This window comes from Lissotriton helveticus, chromosome 12 (assembly GCF_964261635.1).
Source record: "Lissotriton helveticus chromosome 12, aLisHel1.1, whole genome shotgun sequence".
NCBI classification, from domain to species: Eukaryota; Metazoa; Chordata; class Amphibia; order Caudata; family Salamandridae; genus Lissotriton; species Lissotriton helveticus.
In genome coordinates, this window is record NC_136073.1 from 650,129,638 (window position 1) to 650,155,307 (window position 25,670).

Sequence of the window (25,670 nt, forward strand, 5' to 3'; positions counted from 1 at the left end):
CTCTCCGTTCCTTCCAACACATCTCACACCATGAATTTATGGACCTGGTCAAAGCAAGCAGGCCTGCTGGCAGCCCTTCTGACCCCTGTCCGCCGCAAACTTTCAAGACAATTCTTTTAACAACCTCTGCTGCCACTCCAGTAAGAAGAATCATCAACGATTCCTTAACTACTGGAATATTTCCAGAAGTACTCAATAAGTCATACATACGCCCTTTACTGAAGAAAACAAACATGGACCCGCTGAACCCTGACAACTACAGACCCATTACAAATGAACCGTTCCTGGGCAAACTGATAGAAAGAGCAGCGTTCGCCCAGATGTCACAATGCATTGAAGAGAATTACATACTTTCAGGCTTCCAAACAGGATTCCGTCCGGGAAGAGGCACTGAATCTGCCCTCCTTGCCATCTGGGATGACCTAAAGAATACAGTTGACCACAACGGGGTTGCTGCGCTACTCCTCTTGGACCTCTCAGCTGCCTTTGACACGGTTGACCATGACCCTCTGAAACAAAAACTCTATGAAGCTGGCATAGAGGGAACTGCTCTAGACTGGATCGCGTCCTACCTTCGAAACAGAACTAATGTCATCCATACCCACCTTTCTCGTCCAAACCATACTCTCAAAAGCAGGGGTCCCTCAAAGTTCTATCATCTCGCCCATGCTTTTCAACATCTACATGAAGTCATTACCAGTACTGATCAATACATTTCACCTTCCGTGCTATAACGCAAATACTCCTTCAACTGCAATGCCCCAAAGACATTGGAAAATCACCAAATTTAAGCTGTCTCAGAGCCGTGGATCAGTGGATGACCTGGAGCCATCTCAAATTGAATGCTTTAAAAACTAAAATACTCACGTGTGGCGATTGGAAACATTACAACCCGCTTGCCGCATGGCCTGATGAACTGGGATCACTGCCTAAAGTATCAAGGGAAGTAAGAAACCTCGGAATGACCATGGACTCCAAGCTGTTGATGAATGCCCAAGTGGATAAACTAGCAAGATCAAGCTTTGCTACTATTAAAACGCTGCGACAAATTTTTTCCCTCATTTGGGATTTCCACACAAGGTCCAAGCTACCCTCTCCCTTGTTCTGTCCAAACTCGATTACGCCAATAGCCTCTACCACGGATCAACTTTAACGACCGTGAAAAGACTACAACGGATTCAGAACTCGGCTGCCAGACTACTCCTGCATATCAAACCGCGAGACCACATCTCCCCTGCCTTGAAAGCCCTGCATTGGTTACTGGTTGCCAGTAGATCCAGGTTCAAGCTGCTTTGTATCACCCACAAAGCAATACATGGAATGGGACCACTCTTCATCAGGAATAAAATCACCAAACACATTCAACAAATTAACCTCTGCTCTAATGGAGCATCTCGCCTCAAAATCCCACCATACAAGAAAAAAAACATGGGTGGCACATCCTTCTCTGTTCAAGCAGCCAAACTATGGAACTCTTTACTCCCCAACATAAGGTCTACCGACAACCACCTTACTTCAGAAAACTACTCAAGATTTGGCTCTTCCCCACATAAGCACCATACGCAAACAGAAATTTACAGCATATCCCTCTGTATACAAGCATTTGTTTTCACTATAGATATGTACCTATCCTTTTACTTTGTATAAACATGTAAAATAATTATGTCAAGAGAAAAAAAAATGATAACAAATAAATAAATAAAAAATCATCTTTGGTCTACGTCTACATGTACATACTTCCATTGTGCATCTATGTACCTTCCATGTACTTGGATCTGTGTGTCTTTTACTTTTACTTTTCTCCTGAAAAAGCATATCCAATGCACTACCCTATTTCTCATCCTGTGCCTCTATCAATATCTTTAATCTACAAATACCAACCTCCTTTATGTATCTATATACTTTCAATGTAATTATGGATCTATATATTTATCAATTTCTTCCAATTTAGCATTTCCAATGCACTACCCTATTTCTCAGCCTATACTTCGCTCAATTTATCTTCTAGCCCAACCTTCTGACTCATCTCAAACTTCTTCTACTACCCCTTCCAATGCACTACCCTATCTCTCATCCTATACATCTATCAATATATCCTCTACATCCACTCTCTCATTTATCCCAAACCCCATACCACTACTATGATTGCCAAAATAACCCTTTCTAGACTCTCACCTACTCCACCAGGGCCGGACTGGGAACAAAAAACGGCCCTGACAAAGTGCTCGCCCCTTCCCCCTGGGGGTTGGGGGTGCAGCCGAGCTCTTTGCCAGGGCGGAGTTTCGGCCGATTTTGTTATAGGGCCGATTTTGCAGCTATGCTGCTAAAACGGCCCTGTAACGAAAACGGCCCCCAAGGGCCCAAAACCGGCCCCAACCCGTGCAGCGCACCGGGGGATTGCTCGGTGCCCGCTACAGCCAGTACGACCCTGTACTCTACCCCTCCTTGCATCATCTGACACCTCTTTTACTATACCGATCCCCTAAAACAAACCTTTCTAAACTCTTCCCTCTGAGTCCTCCCCTCCAAAACTCCTTTTTACTCTTCCAAAAGACTCCTCATACTGCTAAGACCTAAAAAAAAATCCTTCATTCTTTTATCCCTCCACTATCTTTTTCAATCGAAATTAACAGACTAACATGTTCACTTCTCAAATTCCATATTAAACTATACTAATATACTACCCAAATAACTGAATAACATATCCACTACTCAAATGACTTCATATTTTTTACTGTACTAATTTTCAACAGTAATCATTTATGGGTTCCGGAGTGGCGTGCTACTCGCCAGAAAAGCGCTTCAACACCCATCAGGGGTAACAAGTGCTATAAGAATGCAAATCTTTCTTCCCCTTTTATCCCTCCGCTATCCTTCTCACTCCAAGTAACTGACTAATATCCACCACTGAAATTACTTCATATTTCACCATAATTCACCACTAATCCTTTGTAGGCTTCCTGAATAGCGTGCGTCAGCAAGCGCTATATAAATACAAACCTTTTTTCCTCCTCTATCCTTCTGCTATCATTCCAATTCCAAATAACTGACTAACCTATTCACCACTTAAAATGTACTTGCATGTTTCACTATACTAATTCAACACTAATCCTCTATGGGTCCCGGAGTAGCGTGCTACTCGCCCAAAAAGCGCTTTGACACCTGGTCAGGGGTAGTAAGCACTATATAAATGCAATTACAATACAGTACAATAGTACTCCCTTGTTGCCAGCCCGCTGTTGTCTTCCAGGTCACAGCCCCTGCAGTCGCGCGTACTATCCAGGCCAGTACATGGGCCTTGTGCATTCTGGATGTCCGCTGTTCGTGGCCCGACTTGCCTCTCGTCACGTCTTTGGGCTAGGGCTTCGTTTTGGCATTTCCACTCGAGTCCGTTGCTTCCCTGTCTTCACACTGAGGGCATGCGATTTCTGTTGCCTAATAGGGCCTTGTGTTCACAAGCTGCCAGCAGGTCCTGCGTGTTGAGTGCTCCAGGTTTCAGGTGTCTCTTACATGCCGTCCGGTGTACTTGGCATTGCAGTGTCTGAGCAGAGCTTGCAAGCCCGACTTGGCCACTCACAGGCGCCTTCTTCTCAACACCACCGCTTGTACGCCTGTTCCGACCACCACTGTGTTGGAGAGGCGGCGTTCCTGGGCACGATCTGGCCCCCAGACTCCTTTCAGCATTTCCCAACTCCGAGTAGCACAGTATGTGCGCTGGGGCTCAACTTTCTCTCCCGATCTCACCTCAAGTCTGCGGTGGCGTAGTGTTCCCTCTGTGTCTGCTAGTCGTTGTCCTCCAGCTCACAGCCCCCGCAGCCATATGTATGCCCCGATCCAATACCGCTGACACCTCCTTCCTCCTGGTGCTCCTGAGCTCTAGTAGTGTGTGGGCCGGCCCACAGGCTACACCTCACGCCCCGGCAGCCGTGCACAGCCAGACCCGGGTCAGTCCGCCTCCCTGTTCTCCACACTCTATGCCAGCTGCCGGAGGCCTGTCTCCCTCTCTCTTTTATGCTGTGCAGTCGCATCTGTCGCCTCTCGACTCCAACTGCTACTTTCCTTGTTGCGGCCTCTCAGCACCACAGTGTCGCTCGCAAACCTCTACCAGTTCCTCCACAGGTGGTCCACCCAGCACCACCTCTCGCTCCTCGTTTCATAGGTATTCGTTGTAGGGGCGATGCTGCTCATGTTGCTGGCCAGATTGGCAGCTATTACAAAGGATTGTTCAGGATAATAGGGGTGAAGTGTAGAGCAGCGTTAATTTGCGTACGCCATCTTGGCTGGATAGCCACGCCCTGCAACGTAAACATTTATACACCTTTCCCATACTTTACTCTCATGGGAGCAATGACAAGCAGTCTATGGCCACTTAAGGATATAGTGCTCAGGAAAGAGGTCAGAACTCATCAGTCAACCAACTAACACAATAACTTATTGGATAGCTCAGGGCTAATCTTTTTTTTTTTTTTAAAGTACTTTAATCTCATACCAAAACAAAATACCACACACTCCAGTGGAGTTAGAGGGTTGTGATCACATCTATGAGTTCTGTTAAAGTGCTGTATCCACTGTGGTGCCCTCTCTTGCTCCTGGAAGTTTGCTAATGTCTAAGGTAACTTACGCAAATGTTTTGGAATAGGTATTGATTAGGCACTAGCGGTTATGCCATTGGATAGTTCGTAGGTCAGTTCAATAATCAAGGCCTAAATAGTTTGCATTAGCAATGGTTAGCATTCTAATGAAAGATTCACCTTTACAAGATTAGTACACATTCTTTCAGTGGTTGTGAGTTAAGGCCCCATGTTACCTGTTCAATGGACGTTTGATTTGGGCAGTGGTCGTATGGTTGATGATCTTACCCCTTGGTGTTGCATCAGTGGTGGGGTCCTAGGGGCAGTGGTCTTGCTCTTTACTTGGCCACCACGGTTGAACAGCATGGCAGACCTACTTGGAGGATACACGTCTTTGGCAGTGGTGGCCTCATAGTTGGGTGCAAATTGGTGCTTGTCTTTTATAATAGTGGAATCTGGGCCGGGTGCAGATGGGTGCTGTAGCCTCCGGGCTGAGGATAGGAATTCCATTTTGGTAGCAATGCTGACGTCAAACAGGGACACACTGCATTGGGCAGTGGCAGTACCATATTTTCAGGCGCTAAAAGCATGTCGGACAGCATGTTGACATTCTGGTTGATAAGTTTCTTTACATGGTTTGTAACATGTACCACACTGGGCAACCTTAAGACCCCTCACAACAGGTTGGGATGGGCTTCACTGATAATCAGCTGCTTCTAGTGTTCCACACGCTGGGAACATGCAGATTTCACCTCCTGAATAATGTTTCCTCCTGCAGGGCTAGGCACTGTACTCCATTTTTGAGTTGACAGTAAGGCTTCTAGGAAGACCCTCTGCTTCTCCCCAGTATGTTGTACAAACTTCAGCTGACACCCCATTGCCTCTGGGAGATCGGTTGTCATTCAGCCACCAGCCCTGGTCATACAGCACTCCCTTCCTTGGTCAAGAAGAGCGCTGAAGGACTGAGATGGGTTGGGTTCCAGTTTAATGCTCATTTTCCAGACATGGAATGTATATAGGAAGATAGCGGATTAAGTGGTGATACTGGTTAGGCTTCACCATGCAATACTCACAATTCCTCAAAGATGGTCCTTGGGTTCACAATAGTAAATCCTTAGCTCTTGGTAGTGTGGCAAAGAGCAATCAGAGTACCAACATGGATGATAAGTAATTGATACAACTCAAAATAAAACCGACACAAATTTATAAAAATAAAGCAGATTTTATATAAATCTAGATACCAAAACTAAGTAAATTGGATATGTACAACCAGAGATTTGGGTTTTAAAAACAATAATAAATCATTGCAAATAAATACTGCCAAGCTTTAACATTGCGGTCAATGGAGATAAGCACTATTGACAATCGGTCACTTGCAGGTCGAGTTGCGTGGAACCCAAGAAGGGTTAAGGTGATTCAGAAGCCACAACTGTTTGATTTTACCTGGCTCGAGAAGCCCAGGTGCAGAGTTGTCCTGGCTGTCCGTGGCACTGAAGAGGGTGCTGGTTTTACCGCTTACACAGTACTGGTAAAAGAACAGGTGCAAAAAGTTGATAACAAGGCCACTGACAATGTCGGATGAAGGTGTTGCGGGGTTCCCTCGAGATGCAGCGACACGTAAAGATGGCGGTTGCAGGACTTGCCACCACTAAGCCTTGGCAGCAAAGGTCAGCAGAACGTTGCTTCAACGTCCAGGTTCTGGGGAAAAACGATAGTCGTCTGACACTTGCGGGAGGTCAGAACTATATTTTCTACAATGCACTGGACCATCTACTTTTGGGCGATCCCTCAGAGGGCCTGATGGCTAGCAATTCTATGGTTCTAGTGCATTGTTTTTGCCTGCGGTGTGCAAGGGAATTGTGCCTCTAGTCCAGGGTAGTCTGGAGTTGCCTTTGGCGCTCAAAGGGGTCCCTCTGTCTGGGGGAAGCGGTCTTTGGTCCAGGACGAGTAGCAATCGTGCAGCTCCAGGAATGTTGCCACAGTTGCAGAGTATCACAAGTTTGTACAGGCACGGGTCTCTATTTTGTCCTTTGTTTCAGATCAGAACTAAGGTTCTGGTGTCTGGGGTGTCGCTTAAATCCAATCCACCCCCGGAGTACTCTTCCAAATCCCCCAGGACCTCAGGGGAGGTGTTTAAAAATGTATGGGGTTTCAGGCTAAGGTCAGCATCAGTGTCCAGTCTAGTCCTGGTCCAGTTATCACTGTCTAGTTGTTAATTTGCAGGAAAGTTCTCTTGTAGCTTGTTGTATCCCTGTAGCTTGAACATGAAATCAGCCTTATGACCCTTTGAGTCCACTTCTTTGTCCTGGGAGAAAGAGGGCTCCTCTGAGGTCACACACAGCAGGTTCAGTCTTCTTCTGTTATTCCTCAGGTCCAGAAAGTGTTTGGAAGAGGGTGCCTGGAGATGCCATATTTATGCCTTGCACAACCTAGCAAGTGAGGTGACTCGTGGGTCCTCCCTAGCTGATGAGGTGATAGTTCCCATGTCCAACCCTACCCACTTCCACCATTTTCAAGATGGCAAAAATCTTTTGCCACACTAAACTTGAGCTCTTTGGGCTGGATGTCTGTGTGTACAGTGCACTATCATAATCCTAGTGTCCTTTCACATCTAACACTTAAATCCAGTTTGGGGATCCACTATACCCACAATAAAATCAGGGACAGAAGTCAGGTAGGGCAAAATCTGAGACCTTCAGCAACCGAGCAGTAGATTCACAAGAATTGCCTTGACATCCTGTTCTCGCACTTTCAAGTGTGCCTAAAGTGTTATATGTGAACCCAGCAGATCTGTCATGCACGATTTGAGACTTAAGAAGGACTTTACCCTGTAGTGTAAAAAAGTATGCCTACAGGTCCCACCCTGCATATTCTGGAGAGTTTAGAGGAGTCCTCTCTGCCTGTTCCAGGCACTTCAGGCAGGGATAAGGTAATTTTCTAAGAGTTACTTTTTCTTTCTATCTATTAAAAATCAGACGTAACCATCGAATTGTTTTTTTAATAGCTATTAAAATAGTTTACTTTTTTTCTAGCTGGTCTCATTTTAATCTGTACTCTAGTATAAATAGCCTTTGGGTGCCAGTCACTAGAAAGACATGTTAACATTAAATATCTACATGCTGTTTTTTTAAATACCATACGATCTGCCTTGTGGGCTACAAGGCCTACATAAGGGTTGCTTAATTAATATTTAAAAATAAGTTTTTGACCTGTCAAAAGGATTAGGGGCCAGATTTACCTATTTCTCACGAAGGGCAGCATCCGTAAATGCAGTGCTGCATGAGTGGGCGAGAGCAGGAGAGCACAAAATGTACTGAAATATGGCACTCTCCTCCCCTCTCCCTAATGCAGGTGCTGAAATTAGCTGCAGTGTGCTACGGAGTCACCTTGGTGCCATGGTGCAAGGGTGTCTCTGTGAGTCTAGCATAGGTTTCGTACTGGAAGGATACCCTTCCAATAGAAAATACTATGTCTATACTAATTTTAAACATGTTCCCACTTTGTATGTCTGCTGTACAGTTCAGCACTCATGCGAACACGGAAAATGAAAGGAGAAAAAAAGCATTTCTCCTTCATAGCACCTATTTGAAGGGTGCACTATTTTCTGACACTAAACCCGTATACTTTATTTAGTAAATTGGGTTTAGCGTCAGCGTTGAGTGGTTGCATGGGAGCACCCATGCACCATCCATGGTATGCCCCCTTGGTTCTAAGTCATGCAAAGCATTGACATGTGCAGCTTCGCGTACTTTCACGTTATTTCCAGCTCTAAACAAGCTTAGTGCTGGGAAAAAAAGCTGACAAATAGATTTTGCGCCATTTCACGTCACTTTTTTGTGATGTAAACACAGCATAAAATCTAAATAAATCTGCAGCTTAGTTTGACTGATCGTATTGCAGCTTTTGCACTGCTATAGTCCAGCTACGATGGTAGGTCTGAAGCTGTGTTTGCACTGTGGTGTATGGCACAATAGTTGCTGCAGTCCAGTAGTGGCATTTTCCTTTCAGACCCTGGGCACACTTTGTACTATATGCTAGGGACTTGTAGGCAAGTTAAATATTCCAGTTAGGACTGTGCCTATTCATCTATGTTTAAAGTGGTAGCACTGGCATTTTACTACAGGTTAGCAGGGGAAAAGTGCACAGAGTTCTAAAGCCAGGAAATATATTGGGTCCTGTAAAAGGAAACAAATCTGGGGTGGCCAAACATAAATGGCAATTTCCTTCAATTAGCTTGATAGCTGGGTCGACAAAAAAATAACAACACCTCTTCCACATGCAGTTGAGTCACTGAAGGCAGGGGTGTACACCTGTATACAATGCAGTGGGCATTCCTGTCCTAACAACCGGGTAAGCCTAGATGTTGGTAATGTGCTCACTGGGCCACAGAACTCAAGCTGTCCCTGACTGACAAGACCTAACCATGCCAAAAGCAGCCTGTGGTTGCTTGTGGGCCCATTTAAAGGGGTCCTGACAGTCCTGGCTGGACGGGAAACAACCTTTACAACGCAACTTTTACAACGCACTACCATTACAACGAAATTTTTACAACGCAAAAACCATTACAACGCATGTATTTACAACGCATGTTTTTACAACGCAGGTACCTTTACAACGCATACCATTACAACGTAAGTATTGGTAAGTATATAATTATATTTAAAATGTTATATGTTTTTTTTTTTTTTTAGGGGTATTTTTATAATTATATTTAAAATGTTATATGTTTGGGTTTTTTTAAGGGATATTTTTAGGGTTCAGGGTCAAGTCAAGTCAAAAACCACTTTATTCGATTTAGTTAAAAATCATAAAAGCATACTACAATCATTATAAAAGGGCAATTCAATTTCATGGTACAATGCATAAAATATTAGGCAACAATATACAATTTAAAAATAATTATAGCAATGATGTGCACAGTTAAAAAACAGTTAAAAACATATTCCATCCTATAAAACGAACCGCCTGCTATATTTACAGTCGCCTCCTCCTAATCCTAGCAGCAGCAACAAGATAGTTAGCCACGCTGAACATGACTAGAGGTGAATCCAACATTTGGAGATATAGGAGGGCTGGTTTTGCCTGGTGGAATGCTTTGTCCTTCAATATAGGCACCAGGTATTTCTGTCTTGGCGTAATATAAAAGTGGCAGAACAGCATTATGTGCATATTATCTTGCTGTGAAAAATTGTCACAGGTGCGTCCTCCTGCTTGAACCAGCCTTGGCTGTCAAAAAAAACCATATAAATCTGGTCAAAACGAAATTTTACCAGAAGCCACCTATGAAAAGGGATGTTAACTATGGCAAGATACGGTTGTATGGCCAGGCAGGTAATGGTCAGAAAGTGGGCTCTGACCATTAGCTTTGTGAGTTGACATTCCTCTCTCTCCAGATTTTTCAATTTGGAGAAGTTGAGCTTGACCCACTCAAGGTCAGATTTTTTTTAGACCCAAAGGGGCGGAAAAGATCTCGGGGCGACCGAGTTCCAAGGAGCACTTTTGAATGTAAGACAGCCAAGGGATGACTTTAAACCAGTCCAAATGTAGACAGTCCATCAATATTTTATGATTAAGACCTAGGTTTACATTAGTCCAGGTCCTAATCCATAAAAGAATAGGTGCCATTGCAAGAATATCGGTAATGTACCCTAGGCCAAGCTCCTGATGTATAGAAAACGTGGCTGTCGATTGAGGGAGCCCTAGTATAGAACGAAGAAACTTATTCTCCTCCCTTTGAATGGTTTCACTGTTAACATGGCCCCACAAGCCTGAACCATACCTGGCTATTGCCACAGTTTTTGCTCTGTACAGGCTCAGTAATGCACCAGTAGGCTTCCCACCAAGTCTCCTGGAGAAACTTAAAATTGCATTTGCCGAGCTCCTGACAGCTTTAGTTTTGGCTGTAATTTGGGGAACCCAGCTGCCCTTTGTGTCATAAATTACACCCAGATAAGTAAAAATTTTGACATTAGTGATAACTTCACCATTACAGTAAAAGGATTTGGTATTATTTTTCGGAACCCCAAAAGCCATAACATGAGATTTGGAATTGTTTACCACTAAGTCAAGAGAAGACATAAATTCACTAAAAGCATTTAAAAGTCTCTGTAGTCCTAAGTGTGTCCGGGCTATCAAGGCAGCGTCGTCCGCGTACAGGAGGACAGGAATGCAAGTATCCCCTGCACGCGGTGTGTCCAAAGTGGCAGTTAAAAGGTTTTTCTCCAATGAGTTTATATAAAGAGTGAACAGCAAGGTAGCAAGGATGCAACCCTGCCGAACACCCCTGCACGATTTAAACCAGGCTGTGCGGTTACCTTCTTGGTCCATTCTAATCGAGGCCTTTAAGTCTTTGTGAAGTTCAGCAAGGTAGTACACAAGAGGCGGGTCAAGACCCAGTTTTAACAGCATGTTCCACAGCCGAGCTCTGTTAACTAAATCAAAAGCCGTGGACAGGTCCATAAAAGCAACAAAAATTGACCCCTTTTTAGCCGTAGAGTGTTTTGAAATTAACAAGTGAAGATTTAGACATTGGTCCTCTGTGCCTCTACCTGAGCGGAACCCATATTGAGCATCTGTTAAAATGGCGTTTTCCATGGACCAGTTACTAATTTTTGCCAATAGAACTTTGCCCAGAACCTTCATAGAGGAATCCAGCAAGGATATAGGTTGGAAACACTAAGGATCGCTTCTTTGGCCCTTTTTAAAAATAGGGACTATAATTGAACAAGCCCAAGTTTTTGGGAATCCCCCCTCAGATACACAATTAAAAACATTAACTAAAATCTCTGCCCACATCCCTGGGTTGAGTTTGTAAAGATCGAGAGGAACCCCGTCTGGGCCAGGGGCTTTATTACCAGCTGAGCCTTTAATCGCAACCTCCACTTCAGATTTACTAAATTTAAGCTTGGGCATGGAGGCTGGGAAACCAGGCACAGAAAATGTCTCAACCATGTCATTTGACCCATAAATATTAGAAAAGTGTTTGATCCACTCTGCTTCGGAGATGTTAACTTCAAGGTCTATGTTATTTGATTGGGAAAATAAAGGGTTATTAATTATGGACCAGAATTTGGAGCTTTGTTTGAGGGTGGTAGAATCCATCAAAGAGTCCCAAGCTTCCTCTTTAATGGTCTTTTTCCGAGTCTTGACCGCCACTGCGTACGTTTTCCTCAGTTGAGCCACCAGTTGCTTATCTCTGGGAGAATGGTTAAGGGCTTTCATCAAAGCTGAGTGTGCTTTAGAGCAAGTGTGATCAAACCAGCCAAAAGCTGGGGCAGGTCCCCTCCTTGGTCTGGCTGTTAACTCTTTTTCCACTCTGGAACAAATAGCCTCAAAGGCACTAACCACCTCCTTCCCTCCCCTATCTAAATCCCTACATGTTTCAAGTTCTATGGCCATATTTTGCTCAATTAAGCCTAAAAAGTCCTCTGGGCAGACTTTGCACCATTTCAGGCGCCTTCCTTGGTCCTTACTCCTTACATCTGTTATAGCGGTGGGCCTCAAGGCCATTTTACTCAGGCCAATGGAAACGTCCAAGACTAGCGCCACCGGGTTGTGGTCACTAAACCCACTTACAATGGCATTATAAAACCAAAACATAACGGAGAAGACCCGGGGACAGAAAGATATAATCAATGATTGATTCACTCCCCCTTGCATTATATGTGGCCACACGATCCTTCAAGTCTGCAAACCCAGGTTCAAATAAGTCATTGGAGGATAACAAATTTTCCATTGCCACACCCTTTGGGCTATGCTCGAAATGTGGCAAAATTGTATGATCAGGGCCCGTATCATCCTCAATATGGCAGTGTAGCCCACAGAGATGAACATTAAAATCTCCCATCATTATGAGTTGAACAAAAGTGGTTTGTTTTGACATATAATTATTTAAAAAGGAAGACAATCCTTCTAAAACAAAATTGGCGGGACCCCCCTGTATGGAATTGTAGCAGTTTATTAATACTAATTTGTTATTATCTGCCAGGAGGATTTCCACCAACTGGAAATAATGTGAGAAACTGGGGATTTCCTTAACAGTACCTACCAGTTTAACTGAAACTAAAAACAACAGACCCCCTCTATCCCTGCCCGCCAAAGAGCTCTGCGATTTAACAAAAAACGATTTATAGCCATCCACCCAGAAAGCATTGTCCCTTGCCCAAGTTTCCTGTAGGGCCACAATGTCATATTCTTTAATCTTCTGTAACCAAAAGGTATCCTCCTGCTTTGCTCGTAGACCCGCAATATTCCAGGAGAGTAGCCTAATGTTCCCCCTGTCCAGATCTAAAGGGTCATCTGCAGGAGCACTTTCTGTGTTGCATGAAACATTTATAGGGACAATTTCATTACAAGGGTTAATCGGGCTTATATGTTCGTGCTCTAGTCAGTCAATATCAATATCATTGGCTAAAGCCGCAAACCTGTTTGATACAACTAAGTCTATAGTAGGAGTATTCCTTACAGAATTTGCCGAGCCACCTGCCCTTGGTTGTATTGTCACCCAATCGCTAGTTTGTAACGGCAGAATAGGTTTGTTTTTATCCCGCACATTTGCACTATAGTGTGACAAAGTATTATCTCCTCCACCTGACCTGAAAACACGTGGATAAAAGAAGCCAAGGGGCATTGCCCGCACATTCTTACCTACAGGGTCCAAAGGGGAACTATCCCAAAACAGGCGGCTAGAGACATTTCTAGATTTAAAGTTCACTATTACACAGTCTCCTGCTACCTCTTTCATGGTTGAACCCACCCAGTTGACCCTTCTGCCTGTCAGAATGTTATTTGCGATGTCGCCTTCACCCGTGCAGTTTGCATTGCACCAGTTTTTAATATGTTTGAGAAGGGTGGCGTGATGTTCTTCTATCTCCCCAACAGCAAATTTAGGCACATTTACCAAAATTGCTACAAAAGGTGTAGCATCAGGAGGTAGATTTACTGGTGGCACCCTTCCCACCCGCTCCCCCTGGGTACCTCTAGTTCTAACAATTGGGGTGTCACTAGGTGCATCCTTCCGCATGGGGATATATATACCCTTGTCGACTTTTCCATTGTTTAGAACAGGATTGTCAATGGCCACTCTCATAGCCATGATGGGTGTTGTGGTAGGTGGGTCAACAACCTTGGGGGCAGGAACCAGCGCAGGTGTTGGGCATAACGCCGGAGGTATAGATGGTGAAAGGGCCCGGGTATTAAGAACATCATTAATGCGCTCACATTTTGCCAAAAGGTCCTTGACACAATCCTTCAAAGTGTCCGTAATGTCAGTGGCGATCTGAATTAGGGCAGATTCAAGCTTGTCCGAGAACAGTTTCTCTAATAAGGACGAGATTCCCTCCTCAGTCACATACACTGCACGTTGAACCCCAGGCTGACCCTGAAGTGTACTTCCAACATCACCCGTGGACACCGGTGTAGACGGTATCACTGTCTCAGTCTGTACCGGGGTCGGGAGGACAGTAGGGGATTGTGACCAGGAGGGTCTGCAGGACTCAATAAGCACCCTGGGTTCCAACGGGATACAGTTAATGGTGGAAGTGTTTGGTGTATCAGGGCTCTGTGGTGAAGTAACCAAACCCAGCTCACGTTCCGACTCTGCAATCTGTGTAGTTAGTTTGTCAACTGTCGTGGTCAGATACGTGAGGATGCTGGTAGTGTACTTGGGCACCTTTGCTTTCACCTCGCCTACCAAGGATGGCACATGTTTACGCTTACCCATGATGTTAAGGACGTGGCCCGTCCCGTCCCTGGTCGTCTTTGGACGGCCTTAGACAGCCCGCCCTCTGCCCGGGCTCCGCCCGGCGTCGCCCGCGCGCGTCCCGCGACGCGGAGGGAGCCTCAGCCCTATGAGCGCCTCCGGGCTCGAACGTGGGCGGAAGTGGGCGGTGCAACCGCACTGCTACCTGGGAGCTGTAGTCTCCCCCCTCGGCGGCCGCGCGATGAAGCAGGCAGCGGCGGCAGGGGAGACCGACAGCGTGGGGTCCCAGGTGCGGCGGTGATCTCTCTGGCAGGTGAGCGATGTGGAATAGCCCCCTGCTCCTCGGCAGCAGTGTTTTCAGAAGTCAGTTTTCAGTTTTTGGGTAAAAGGGTATTTTTAGTGTTCAGGTTCAGTTTTCAGTTTTTGGGTAAAGGGGTATTTTTAGGGTTTAGGGTCAGTTTTGGGTTTTTGGGTAAAGGGGTATTTTTAAGGGTTCAGGGTCAGTTTTCATTTTTTGGGTAAAGGGGTATTTTTAGGGTTCAGGGTCAGTTTTCAGTTTTTGGGTAAAGGGGTATTTTTAGGGTTCAGGTTCAGTTTTCAGTTTTTGGGTAAAGGGGTATTTTTAGGGTTCAGGGTCAGTTTTGGGTTTTTGGATAAAGGGGTATTTTTAAGGGTTCAGGGTCAGTTTTCAGTTTTTGGGTAAAGGGGTATTTTTAGGGTTCAGGGTCAGTTTTCAGTTTTTGGGTAAAGGGGTATTTTTAGGGTTCAGGGTCAGTTTTGGGTTTTTAGGTAAAGGGGTATTTTTAGGGTTCAGGGTCAGTTTTGGGTTTTTGGGTAAAGGGGTATTTTTAGGGTTCAGGGTCAGTTTTGGGTTTTTGGGGTACAGGGGTATTTTTAGGGTTCAGGGTCAGTTTTCAGTTTTTGGGTATTTTTAGGGTTCAGGGTCAGTTTTGGGTTTTGGGGTAAAGGGGTATTTTTAGGGTTCAGGGTCAGTTTGGGGTTTTTGGGGAACAGGGGTATTTTTAGAGTTCAGGGTCAATTTTGTGTTTTTGGGGTACAGGGATACAGGGTAAAAATAAAATAAAATTAAATTAAATTTAAATTAAATAATTAAATAAATTAAATTAAATCAATTAAATGAAATTAAATTAAATTAAATAATATTAAATTTAATTAATTTAAATTAATAAAATTAATATATACTAAATTAAATTAAATAATATATTTAATTAATATAATTTAATATAATTAATTTAAATTAAATGAAATTAAATTAAATTAAATTAAATTACATTAAATTAAATTAAATAATATTAATTGTAATTAATTTAAATTAAAAAAATTAATACATACTTAGCAATACTTACGTTGTAATGGTATGCGTTGTAAAGGTACCTGCGTTGTAAAAACATGCGTTGTAAATACATGCGTTGTAATGGTTTTTGCGTTGTAAAAAATTCGTTGTAATGGTATGCGTTGTAAAAGTATGCGTTATAACGTCATACATCCGGCTGGACTGTTCCTAATAAAGCAGGATCTAGGCTGATTTTGCATATTGCTAGTTTTTGTCCAAGATGGCATGGCAGACAAAAATAGGATGGACTGAAATGCAGGCTTTAGGGATTATCTGTGGTTGAGATTTATTTGAACATTCAACCTATCACTTCTTGTTTTCCTTACTGCCATGCCGTAAGTCTGACAGATAAGCCCCAACATACGCCCCATGCTCACTACACCAAAGAACTCAAGTTATCTCCCTAGTGAAATACTTGTTTAAGTGTAAAACAGCACGGTGCAGCTTCTAGGACACCGCCCTCAGTTTTTTTAAATTTATTTTTTTACTTTAACAGGTCCTTTGAAGCCTGCGCCACGATCAGTGTTAAAGTAAAAAAAAAAGAAAGAAACCGAGCGCGGTGTCCTAAAAGTAGCACTGCGCTCATTTTTACAGTTAAAAAAAAAAAAAGTGTGGTGTCCCTGAAGCGGGCTCAGCGATCACTATAAAAATTTTAAAAAATGTAATTAAACAGAGCACGGTGTCCCAGAAGTGGACGCTGCGCTCAGTATTAAATTAAATTAAAATAAATAAATAAATAAAGTTGGTACGGTGTCCCTAAAGCGGGCGCCGCGCTCAGGACGAAAATAAAAAATGAAAATAGCAGCCGCCATTGTCCCTCATAAGTGGCCATACGGAAATAGTGCTCACCCCCTAGATAAAGCCGACCTTGTACGGAGCCAAGTAAAAGATCCAATCGTCATGGGCGGTCACAAATGGAGATAGGGCGGGTGCAAGGAAGGACTAACAAGCCTCCTAATGAATCGGAAGCAAGCATTTAGCAAGGACAATGACACCAGCCAATAAAAAATATGGGCATAGAGAAGGCAAGGATTACACAGCATACTCAACTTCTGCATGCCTCACAGAGCGAGCAGTGTATGCGCACTGCCACAAGGCTCAACTTAAAATATTGTCTCACATAAATATTGTCCTTAATATTGTTACAGAAATATTGCCCCATGGCTGTACATTTCCTGTTGTTAATCCCAAAAGTTCTTAGGCTCTACCACTCCCAGTGCTGAACCCCTTTTGATTTGCTTTTAGGGTACTTAGCGCTTATGCAGCCATAACTGTTTACTCAACATAAGGTTCCCATGCCAAAATGATGTCCTTTTTCCCAACATCAATGGAAATCTAAAGCTACTCCGGGTTTGTGGATTCCCTAGTCAGGCACAATATTTTTGGGAGGTTGGGGGTACAAATGGGGAAAAAAGTGCTGCACAAGAACGTGTCTGGTATTTTTTCCCCCAAAAATTGGCATCACAGAAAGATTTACTGTGCTAAAATCACCATCTCCCCAGCTTTCAGTAATAAGCAGAACTGCATCAAAGGCAAGTTCTTTTTACCACCGTTTTGGAATATTTCTTGGAGCTAACTCATTTCTGCTTTTCTTTGAGCTTTCAACCTACTTCCAGTTTGTGGTGGAAACAGTTGTGAAACTCATGGTTGATGCTGTGAAGCTATACATTTCTGAAAAGTAGACAACATTCCCAATTCAGCAAAGGGTCATTTGGTAGACCCTCAACTGTTTCCAAAGAAACTAACTATTGGAATCAAAAAATATTGAAAATGAGTAGCAAACAACAGCCATTTGTGCCCATGTTTCACTCTGTAACTTCTTGTTACAGTGGCAGGTTTAAAAACGCAATATAAAATTACATCCAGTAGACTCTTCTGGTTATGGGTATATACAGGAGCCCATATTTATGACCCAAGTTGCAGCGCTGTTTCACCATGCAATGTGGTGCAAGAGCGCTGGAGCTCACAAATGAGATTTATGAAGACATGTAAGGCCACCTTGTGTGGCCGTGAGTGGCTTCATAAATCTCTAGTAAAGCAGTGCAGGCAATTCCCTGCTTTGCCTTACTCTGTGCAAGGGAGGCATTCCACAGGCATTTTTGTGTGAGTTTTCTCAGACAAATCTCATGGTTTTTGACGCATTCCCAGATTTACCAGAACGGGTAAACTTGGGAATGCACTAAAACAATAAACCTTTCCAAGAGAAGGGTAACGTGGTAAAATATTTGTATTTCTCCTCATTACTTCCTTGTTCTTTTTATGTGTGCTGCATTCTACACACACATAGATAGAAGACTGTGCATCTCAAGGGGTGAACCTTCCTGCGCAAAAACAATCCTGCATGCAACACAGACATGCTTGCACCGTGGTTCAAGGGTGCCTGCATTGGCACTAGGCAGCCAAAATGTCACCAGCACAGGGGAAAAGGCAGGAATGTGCCATATTCTTTTAAACACTGTGCATTTCTCCTCTTTCCCTGTCATGCAGTAGAGTGTGACTTTCTGTGCTGCACTGTGTGACAAATCTCATCAATATGCCTCAGTGCTTGAAGGTTCTCCAAGATCCAAGCCAACATCTGAGTTGCACCTTACAATAGTTTTTCATTGTCCGTCGATTATAGAGCAATTCATATGGTAAAATACAGCAAGTGAAAAATGAGTATGAAGGAAACCTATGTTCTTTTTTAAATGTAAACCAGCTACTGAGTTTGGGTGCAGGGGTTATTTGTACATCTCTGATTTTACTAGCCTTTTATTCAGGGAGAATTGGGTAAAAAGTCTTCTTTCTTGCACACTGGCTTACATTTGGAAGGTACTAATTCAAAGTCTCCCATTGAACTTGCTCTGTTTCACTCCTGTTGCGGGCACTGGGCCCAGCCACATAAAAGGGGAACTATTTTTATCAGGACAAGTGAGGTAACACTGAAAGGTAGGAATTTTGAGTATTCCTGCTCATTCCAGAAGTTTCCATGACATGAATTTAGGAAAAATGTATGATTTTAGGCAAAGTTTGAGGTTTGCAGAGCATTGTGAGTAAAAATCATCTTTGTGGAATCCACGCAAGGCACAGCACACTGGAATCCCCTGGTTGTCCACTTTTCAAAAACGTCTGTAGTTGGTAGGTTTCTATGGATGGCAGCTGAGCACAGCCTGAAAGACCACAGCTACCCCTATTGCTGATCTCTCCATGTAGCGTTTTTGGCCCTTTGTGTCAGTCTCTTGGCCCACCCACACAAGCTGGGAACCGTTGTTATCAGGAGACGTGTGGGAACGCATAGTGGGAGGAAATTTGTGGATCCCTCACCTCTCCATTTAGCATTTTTGGGCATTTTATGTCACAGTCTCTAGGCCAACCCATTTAAGTGGGGCACCGTGTTTATCTGGAGAAGTGTGGGAATACTGCATGCTAGAAAATGTGTGTATTGCACAGTTTCCTCACATTTCAGTGATGGGATGTTGTGCAATCAGCTTGGAGCCACGAACTTCCTACCATCCAGGATTACCCCAATTCTCTTGATAGAAATGGTATCTCACTTGTGTGGGTGGGCCTCGCGCCCGCAACAGGAGAGAACAGAAAATGCCAAACTGACGCATCAAATTTTACCATGAAAACCAACCCTGTTTTCACTAAGTGGGTAGCTGTCAATGTTGGGGCTTGTTCTGGGCCGCCACCTAGGGAAACCTACGACCCACACATTTCTGAAAACTAGACAGTGAGGGGAGTTCAAGGTGGTGTGGCTTGCTTGGATCTCATAAGGTTTTCTTACCCAGAAGCTCTTGCCAATCTCAAACTTTGGCTATAAATACATATTTTCCTCACATTTCTACGCGGGAGCATTCCAGAATCTGCATGTTACTGAGGTATGTACATTGTCAAGAAAACACTTAAACCTGGTAAGCAGTGTTGTGTTTGGGATTTGACACTTGCAGGAATGTATTGATTGAAGGTTAGGGACAGATGTATGGCAAAGCCAAGGACCGCATTCCGTCCCTTGTCAGTATCTTCCATATGGTGCAATTTCCCTTCCTCACAGTTTTGCTGTCTTCATGCGTCTTGTCCTAAAAAGGAGCACGTTACAATAGCAGGCAAGGTGACCTGCACTTTGCTTCCAGGGCTGGCTGGTAATAGCATCTCGGCAGCAGTTGAGAAGGCTTAGTTGGGCATCTGACTGGAGTTGTGGCTAGAGAACATGTCCTTTTGTCACTAGATGAATCTTTCCCTTGCTGCGAGGAGTAGGTCATGCTTCTTGTGGTCCTTTTCCCGCTCAGTTGTGGTGCCATTACCGCCGAACCATGTCAAGTCTGAGTTTCCTAGTTGCACACTAAGAGAGTAACTTTTCCTGTGGCTGTGCACAGAAGCAGAGGCTTTCCTTTAGCTGAAGAGGAATTTCCTACTCCAGGGCAAGTATAGGAATAAGAGGAGGCGTCATGAGCCCACCGTGTCTGCCAAAGATTTTTATACCTGAAGGTTGATGTGATTTACTATTCTTTTCAGCCATTGAGAGATTATAGTGACATGATTGGCCCTTGCCCGTGTGATGATACTTCAGTACAATGCACTTTGCACTTTCTTTTGACATGTAAGTTGTATAGAGATCTACGCAATGCTTTTTTAAAACCTATTTTTGTAAAATATGGAGTTCGTACTGTGCATGATTCCATGAAACTGATTTTTAACATGCATCATCCCGATGTTTACTGTTTTACTGCCACCTACCTTATTAAATCAATTCATGCGAGGAAAAGTATGATGTTTTAATTATTTTAACTTATGTTTAGTTGTAATAATGACCTCTGTCATTCTGCTATTTGACAATATTTTTATGCCGTTATTATGTGCTTTTATGGACATTGTTTGACATGTACCGAATAAAGCTTTATGAAACGAAAATGACATGATTTTTCATGAAATTCAAGTTGTAATTATCATTTGAGGGCTGAGGGGTGACCAGCAGTCACCATAATGGCCAAAGTCCATTGAGTAGCCATATTATGTTTGGCCATCCACTTAACAGCAGCTGACCATTTTCTTTCTTTGACACTTTGCAGCTCTAGGATGGAACTTGTTGAAGGTATTCTGTCCGTGGCCCAAAGGGTGTATTCGCTGTGCGAGCAGGCAAGCTGCAACAAGAAGCAATGCAAGAGGCTCTGTCATCGGATTAAGATCCTCATGGTTCCTGTAGAAAGGATCCACCAACACCCGGAGATGCTCCAGTCCGTAGAGCAGGTGCTCAGAGAGCTGCGGATTACCATGGAGAATGCCAAGCACTGGGTCGTCAAATACAGGCACATGGGCTGGTGGAGGAAGCTGCTCCAGGCCAACAGCATCAAGGAGGAGCTCGAGCAGATAAATGGCCGGATAGGAGATGCGGCAGATGGGCTGGTCCTGCTGCTGCAGGCGGAGCATGGAAATAAGTTTCTGGACTTCTTTCAGGAGGATCGTCTAAGGCGACAAAATGAGAAGGACGCTAAAGAAGACCTGCAAGAAATAAAGAAGTACTTTGAAAGTAAGTGTACGTTTTCCTCGTTTTACCTCTGTCTCTTATTCTCACTCTCATTTTCTGTCTACCTTTGTTTTTGAATATACTGAATAGATTTTCTGGAGGATATATACCGCTAGCCGGTCCTTGTATTGTATTGACACGGTCTCTTTAAAGAGCATGTGACATCCTCCGGATTCTAAGAAGCACAGGCTTGAATCGTGGTCTCAAAAATGGGAACTGTTGTTGTGTTTTGGGAAGACCTTGCTTACAGCTAACTGCTTTTCATTAATACATTTTATGTTTATAATTTTACGAGTGTTTGTGTTTCGTACCCTTCTAAAACACGCAACGGCTACCTAACTCCCGGTCAGTAGATCGTGCTAGAAATATGTGAATTAGGGTGACCAACTGGCATGGGTGCAAATTCAGGAAGGTGAGTGTAAAAATTCAGGACAAAGGGTCAAAATTCAGGACAAAAACTCCAGGACAGGAGGTCAAAATTCAGGACAAAACTTTGGGACAAAAGGTACATTTTACAGACACATCAAAGGAGGTCGACTATAGTATATAAGTAATCCCATCTATATCTTAACATATTCATCCGTTTGCAAACCTATCCATCATGTATCCTTCCTTCCATCCAACCCTCCATCCACACTTTCACTCATCCATCCGTACACTCATCCATTAACCCTTTCAAACCATCCAGCCATCGTGTGACTTACTCCTCCATTCACCCAGTCACTCATCCTTCCACCCATTCCCCTTTTCAGTCATCCATTCTCCCTTTTTCTATCCATTGACCCTTTCTCTTAGCCATCCTTCCATCCGTCCATCCTTCTACTCATCCACTCATGAATCCATCCACTGACTCTATCACTCATCCATCCTTTCACTCATCTATCCACCCTTTCACTCATCTATCCACCCATTCACTCGCTCATCATCCACCCTTTCACTCATCCATCCATCCTTTCGCTCATTATCCATCCATTCACCCTTTCATGCATCCATTCACCCTTTCACTAATCCATCCATCCAGCCATCCACCTATCCCTTCCCTCACTCACTCGGCCACCTTTTCATATTAATTATGAGCTGAGTCTTTATCTGCAGAGTTGCATACGGAAGAGGCCCATCAAGAATTTCACCCTTGTTGTAGTTCCTAAGGCAAGTTCTAGGATAAGCCATGGAACGGACATACCCCTCACCCTCAATCTAAAATGGAGAACTTCTTCTACGGATATCGATGAAAGCAGAAATTGAGCAGGCAGGTTGAGTTCAGTAACTTGCGGGCAATAATCACGACCCCTTAATCGGTCACAATGGACTGAGGGACTCCTAAAGTTGCAACCAGGCACAGGCTGCTGGCTACCTTCAGTACACGCCGAGGTCCGCCTCAGATGCTTACCTCGTTCTTGACTGGTGAAAGTCGAGGTGGAGAGCCATAAGGAGTCCTGGCTCAAAGGTATGGGTGCCAGTTGCACAGCAGACTTCTCTATGTATGCGGTGGGGTAGTAGCAACGCAACCGCCATAGTAGTGCTTCCGAGGACCTGCTAAAGCAGGGAAATATACTAAAAAAGTGATCCCAAGTCCTGGAGCCTAAGCGTGGCTCGACCTTCTGTTGGCCATTTGTTGTATAGTGTATATACATGACAAGCTATAAATTTAAATACAATGTGAGAGAGGGGCTAAGGAGAGATGAGGGGCACCACGGTGGGTGGTAGTCAGGGAAAACAAAAAGAAGGTCATTGAAGGGGCACCCACAAAGATTGTCGCCCTGGGCGCCACTAATACACATAGTTTAGAGTTTGACAGTTCTTACAGAGCCTTTGCAGAAACCACCTATAACGTTTTTGTCCTGTTTTTGTGGTACACAGTTACACGAAAGCTGTGCCTCATTGTTTAAAATAAGTTTGCCATTTGCAAACAAATACAGAGCAGAGACGTTTTAAGGCAAGGGCAGTGTGCAACTTTCAAGGACCCCAAGCTATAAAGCCCCCTCCCTCCCCTAGGAAGATGATCTATTTCCATAATATTTATGTCTATTTATCTCAACGTACCCCCCTCTCCTGTGTGGTTTGAAGGCTTTTTGGGCCCCAAGGGGAAGACATATATCAGCTGTTTCTGCATGATTCAGTTTCTAAAACTTTACCATAGTTTAATATTGTTGTGCACTATGTAAGCTTCAGTTTTCAGAAAATGGTTAATAAAATTCACAAATGTTCCGAACAGGTGGCCCCTAAACATGTCATGCACAGGGCCCCGAAAATCAATAAGATGACAATGATACAGGGCAGTAGCTATCAACGGTGGAGAAGGAGCATCGACACCGGGTCCATTGCACAACAATGACGGTTGCCTTTTACAGTGCAAAGAGACAGTGGGGTGACATTATCATTGCTTGCACTGGGGCCCAGTGCTCTCATGTTACACCACGGCACAGTGGCCAGATTTTATCTGTCATTTAATCTGTTTAAAGCGTCGTGCGATGAGGATCTCTTGAAGAATAGCCAAAACTGCAGGAAACCACCAAAAATGCATTAGGCTCGGATTCTGACATTAACAGTCAGTTAAGTTCCCCAGGTTCCAATCCAGCCAAATGCGCCTTGAGGCCTGGTCCCTTTAGAATGTGATTTACTGAGTCTACATGTCAGGGGTCGAGTAAGGGTCCCGAGAAATTACAAAAGGGAAAGGCTCAAAACCTGCTCTGCGCGTTTCAGAAGTATGGGGGCTAGGTACCCTAAAGCTGTTAGCCCAATCAGGGCTAATGAGAGCACTCCTGCAGTGTACCTGCGAGCTCTAGGATTGGCTGATGGCTTTCAAGCCAATCCTAAATAGCTTTGTTTGGTCTCCACGGCAAACGGTTGGCATTAGAAAGGCACATGATTCGCTGCCACGTAACAGCTCTTAAAATTACGGACAAATGACGTCCGTTAAAGAAGTCTTCACGGACAACGGACAGATGGCCGAAATTACGGACTGTCCGTGAAATTTACGGAGGGTTGGTCACCCTAATGTGAATGGGAGATTACCCGGTTATCTTCGTCACTTTATACAGTTCAGTTCCCCCATAGCCAAACCCTGTGCAGGATGGAAGGTCTTGGGGTGAATCTAGGCATCCCTCCGATACAGCTTGCTTTTGCATCCGCCCATATCCCAGAATACCCTCTTTCCGACTCCTGGTGAGAAGAGCCGTTGCAAGACTGCTTGGGCTGCTGTAGTCCTGGTAGCTAGAGGGTGGAGAACTGTGGAGTTTAGTCCTGGCCCTTCACACAACTCCTACATAGATGCACAAGAGAAGACAGTGGGCAAAAGTAGACATGTGGCACAATTTCTCCATAAAACATACAAACAGGACACCTTGGCAATTAATTTAAACATGAGTAACTTATGAATCTTGCAAGATTTTCAGTTCTCTTCTGAACATGCAGCAGTCCTGTTGTTGATTGGTCATAGTCTGTGCCAAGCCATTGGACCCTGTGTTCCCAGGTTTCCAAAAAGTTTAAGTGGGTCTACTTTTTTTGCCATTCACCCCCACCCCATTTTATCTTTGAAGGAAACCCCCATTCTGTCTTCTATCCTTTTCATCATCCACTACACTCAGTACTCAACATTATTCAGACTCATGTGTTAACACTGGGAACAGCAATTTTTCAAAGTAAGATTTTTTCCTGAATCGCAATTAGGAAATCACTATTCCTAATGTGAGAAACTTTTATTTTGAAATTACTGATTCCTAGTGCATTTTTCAAATCGACCTACCTCATGAATATTAATGAGGTAGGTTGCAGCTTGCGACTCGTTAGGAATGCTAGCCATCATAATGACAGTGGTCTGCTGAGGTCAGCTGAGGTCAGCAGACCATCACGTCTGTGATTGCTTTTAAATAAAGCAAACTTTTTTTTTTCTGATGCCATCCGTTTTCCTTAAAGGAAATCACGATGCATTTAATAAAAAGTGTAACTTTCATTTTTTAAGAGTAGTCAGTGGTCTGTGGAAAAACTGCCGCATCTCAAAAATATTTCTTTTAACATTCTCAAAGAGAAAGGTGTCCTGGCTTACCATCTCCTTCGAGGAGGTGGTACAGTATTACTGTTTTACAACCAGAATTTGGTCTCAAAACATTAATTAATATCATAAGGAATTGCTGTTTGGAGCGGACGCCCTTACACAAGACTTCCAAATAGCGATTCCTTTTGATTTCTTAAATCTATTTAGAAATTCTGTAACCTGATACCGAATTGCAAAATGGATTAAATACATTTATACAAGCCATTTAGCCACCCCAAATCCTGTGGTAGCTTCATACAAGCAGACCTGTGTGTTTTATTCTAAATTCACAAATAAAACAGGCATCCTAATCCTTGAAAAATGCTTCTGGGATATTGAAGCCTGTATTCGATGAAGCGCCTTAAAATCTGTTATTTCGAAGCCCAGGTAATCCTGGCAGATCATGTGGTCAATCTCAGATCTTCTGTGGCACATTGGTTTGTGATCCTAACACTGATTATTCATATACTTGTTACCCTGTTTAATAAGTCAATGGGTCTTCAAGGACG

The 25,670-nt window shown here is 43.7% G+C and overlaps 1 protein-coding gene across 2 annotated transcripts in view; it reads left to right on the plus strand.

The window, feature by feature from the left end:
• Nucleotides 1-25,670, plus strand: part of MLKL (mixed lineage kinase domain like pseudokinase) — an 888,605-nt gene that overhangs the window by 275,054 nt on the left and 587,881 nt on the right. For both annotated transcript variants that reach the window (XM_078670353.1, XM_078670354.1), the window contains exon 2: nt 20,674-21,131. In XM_078670353.1, coding sequence (XP_078526479.1) covers nt 20,674-21,131 — 458 coding nt within the window. The remainder of the gene's footprint in view (nt 1-20,673; nt 21,132-25,670) is intronic.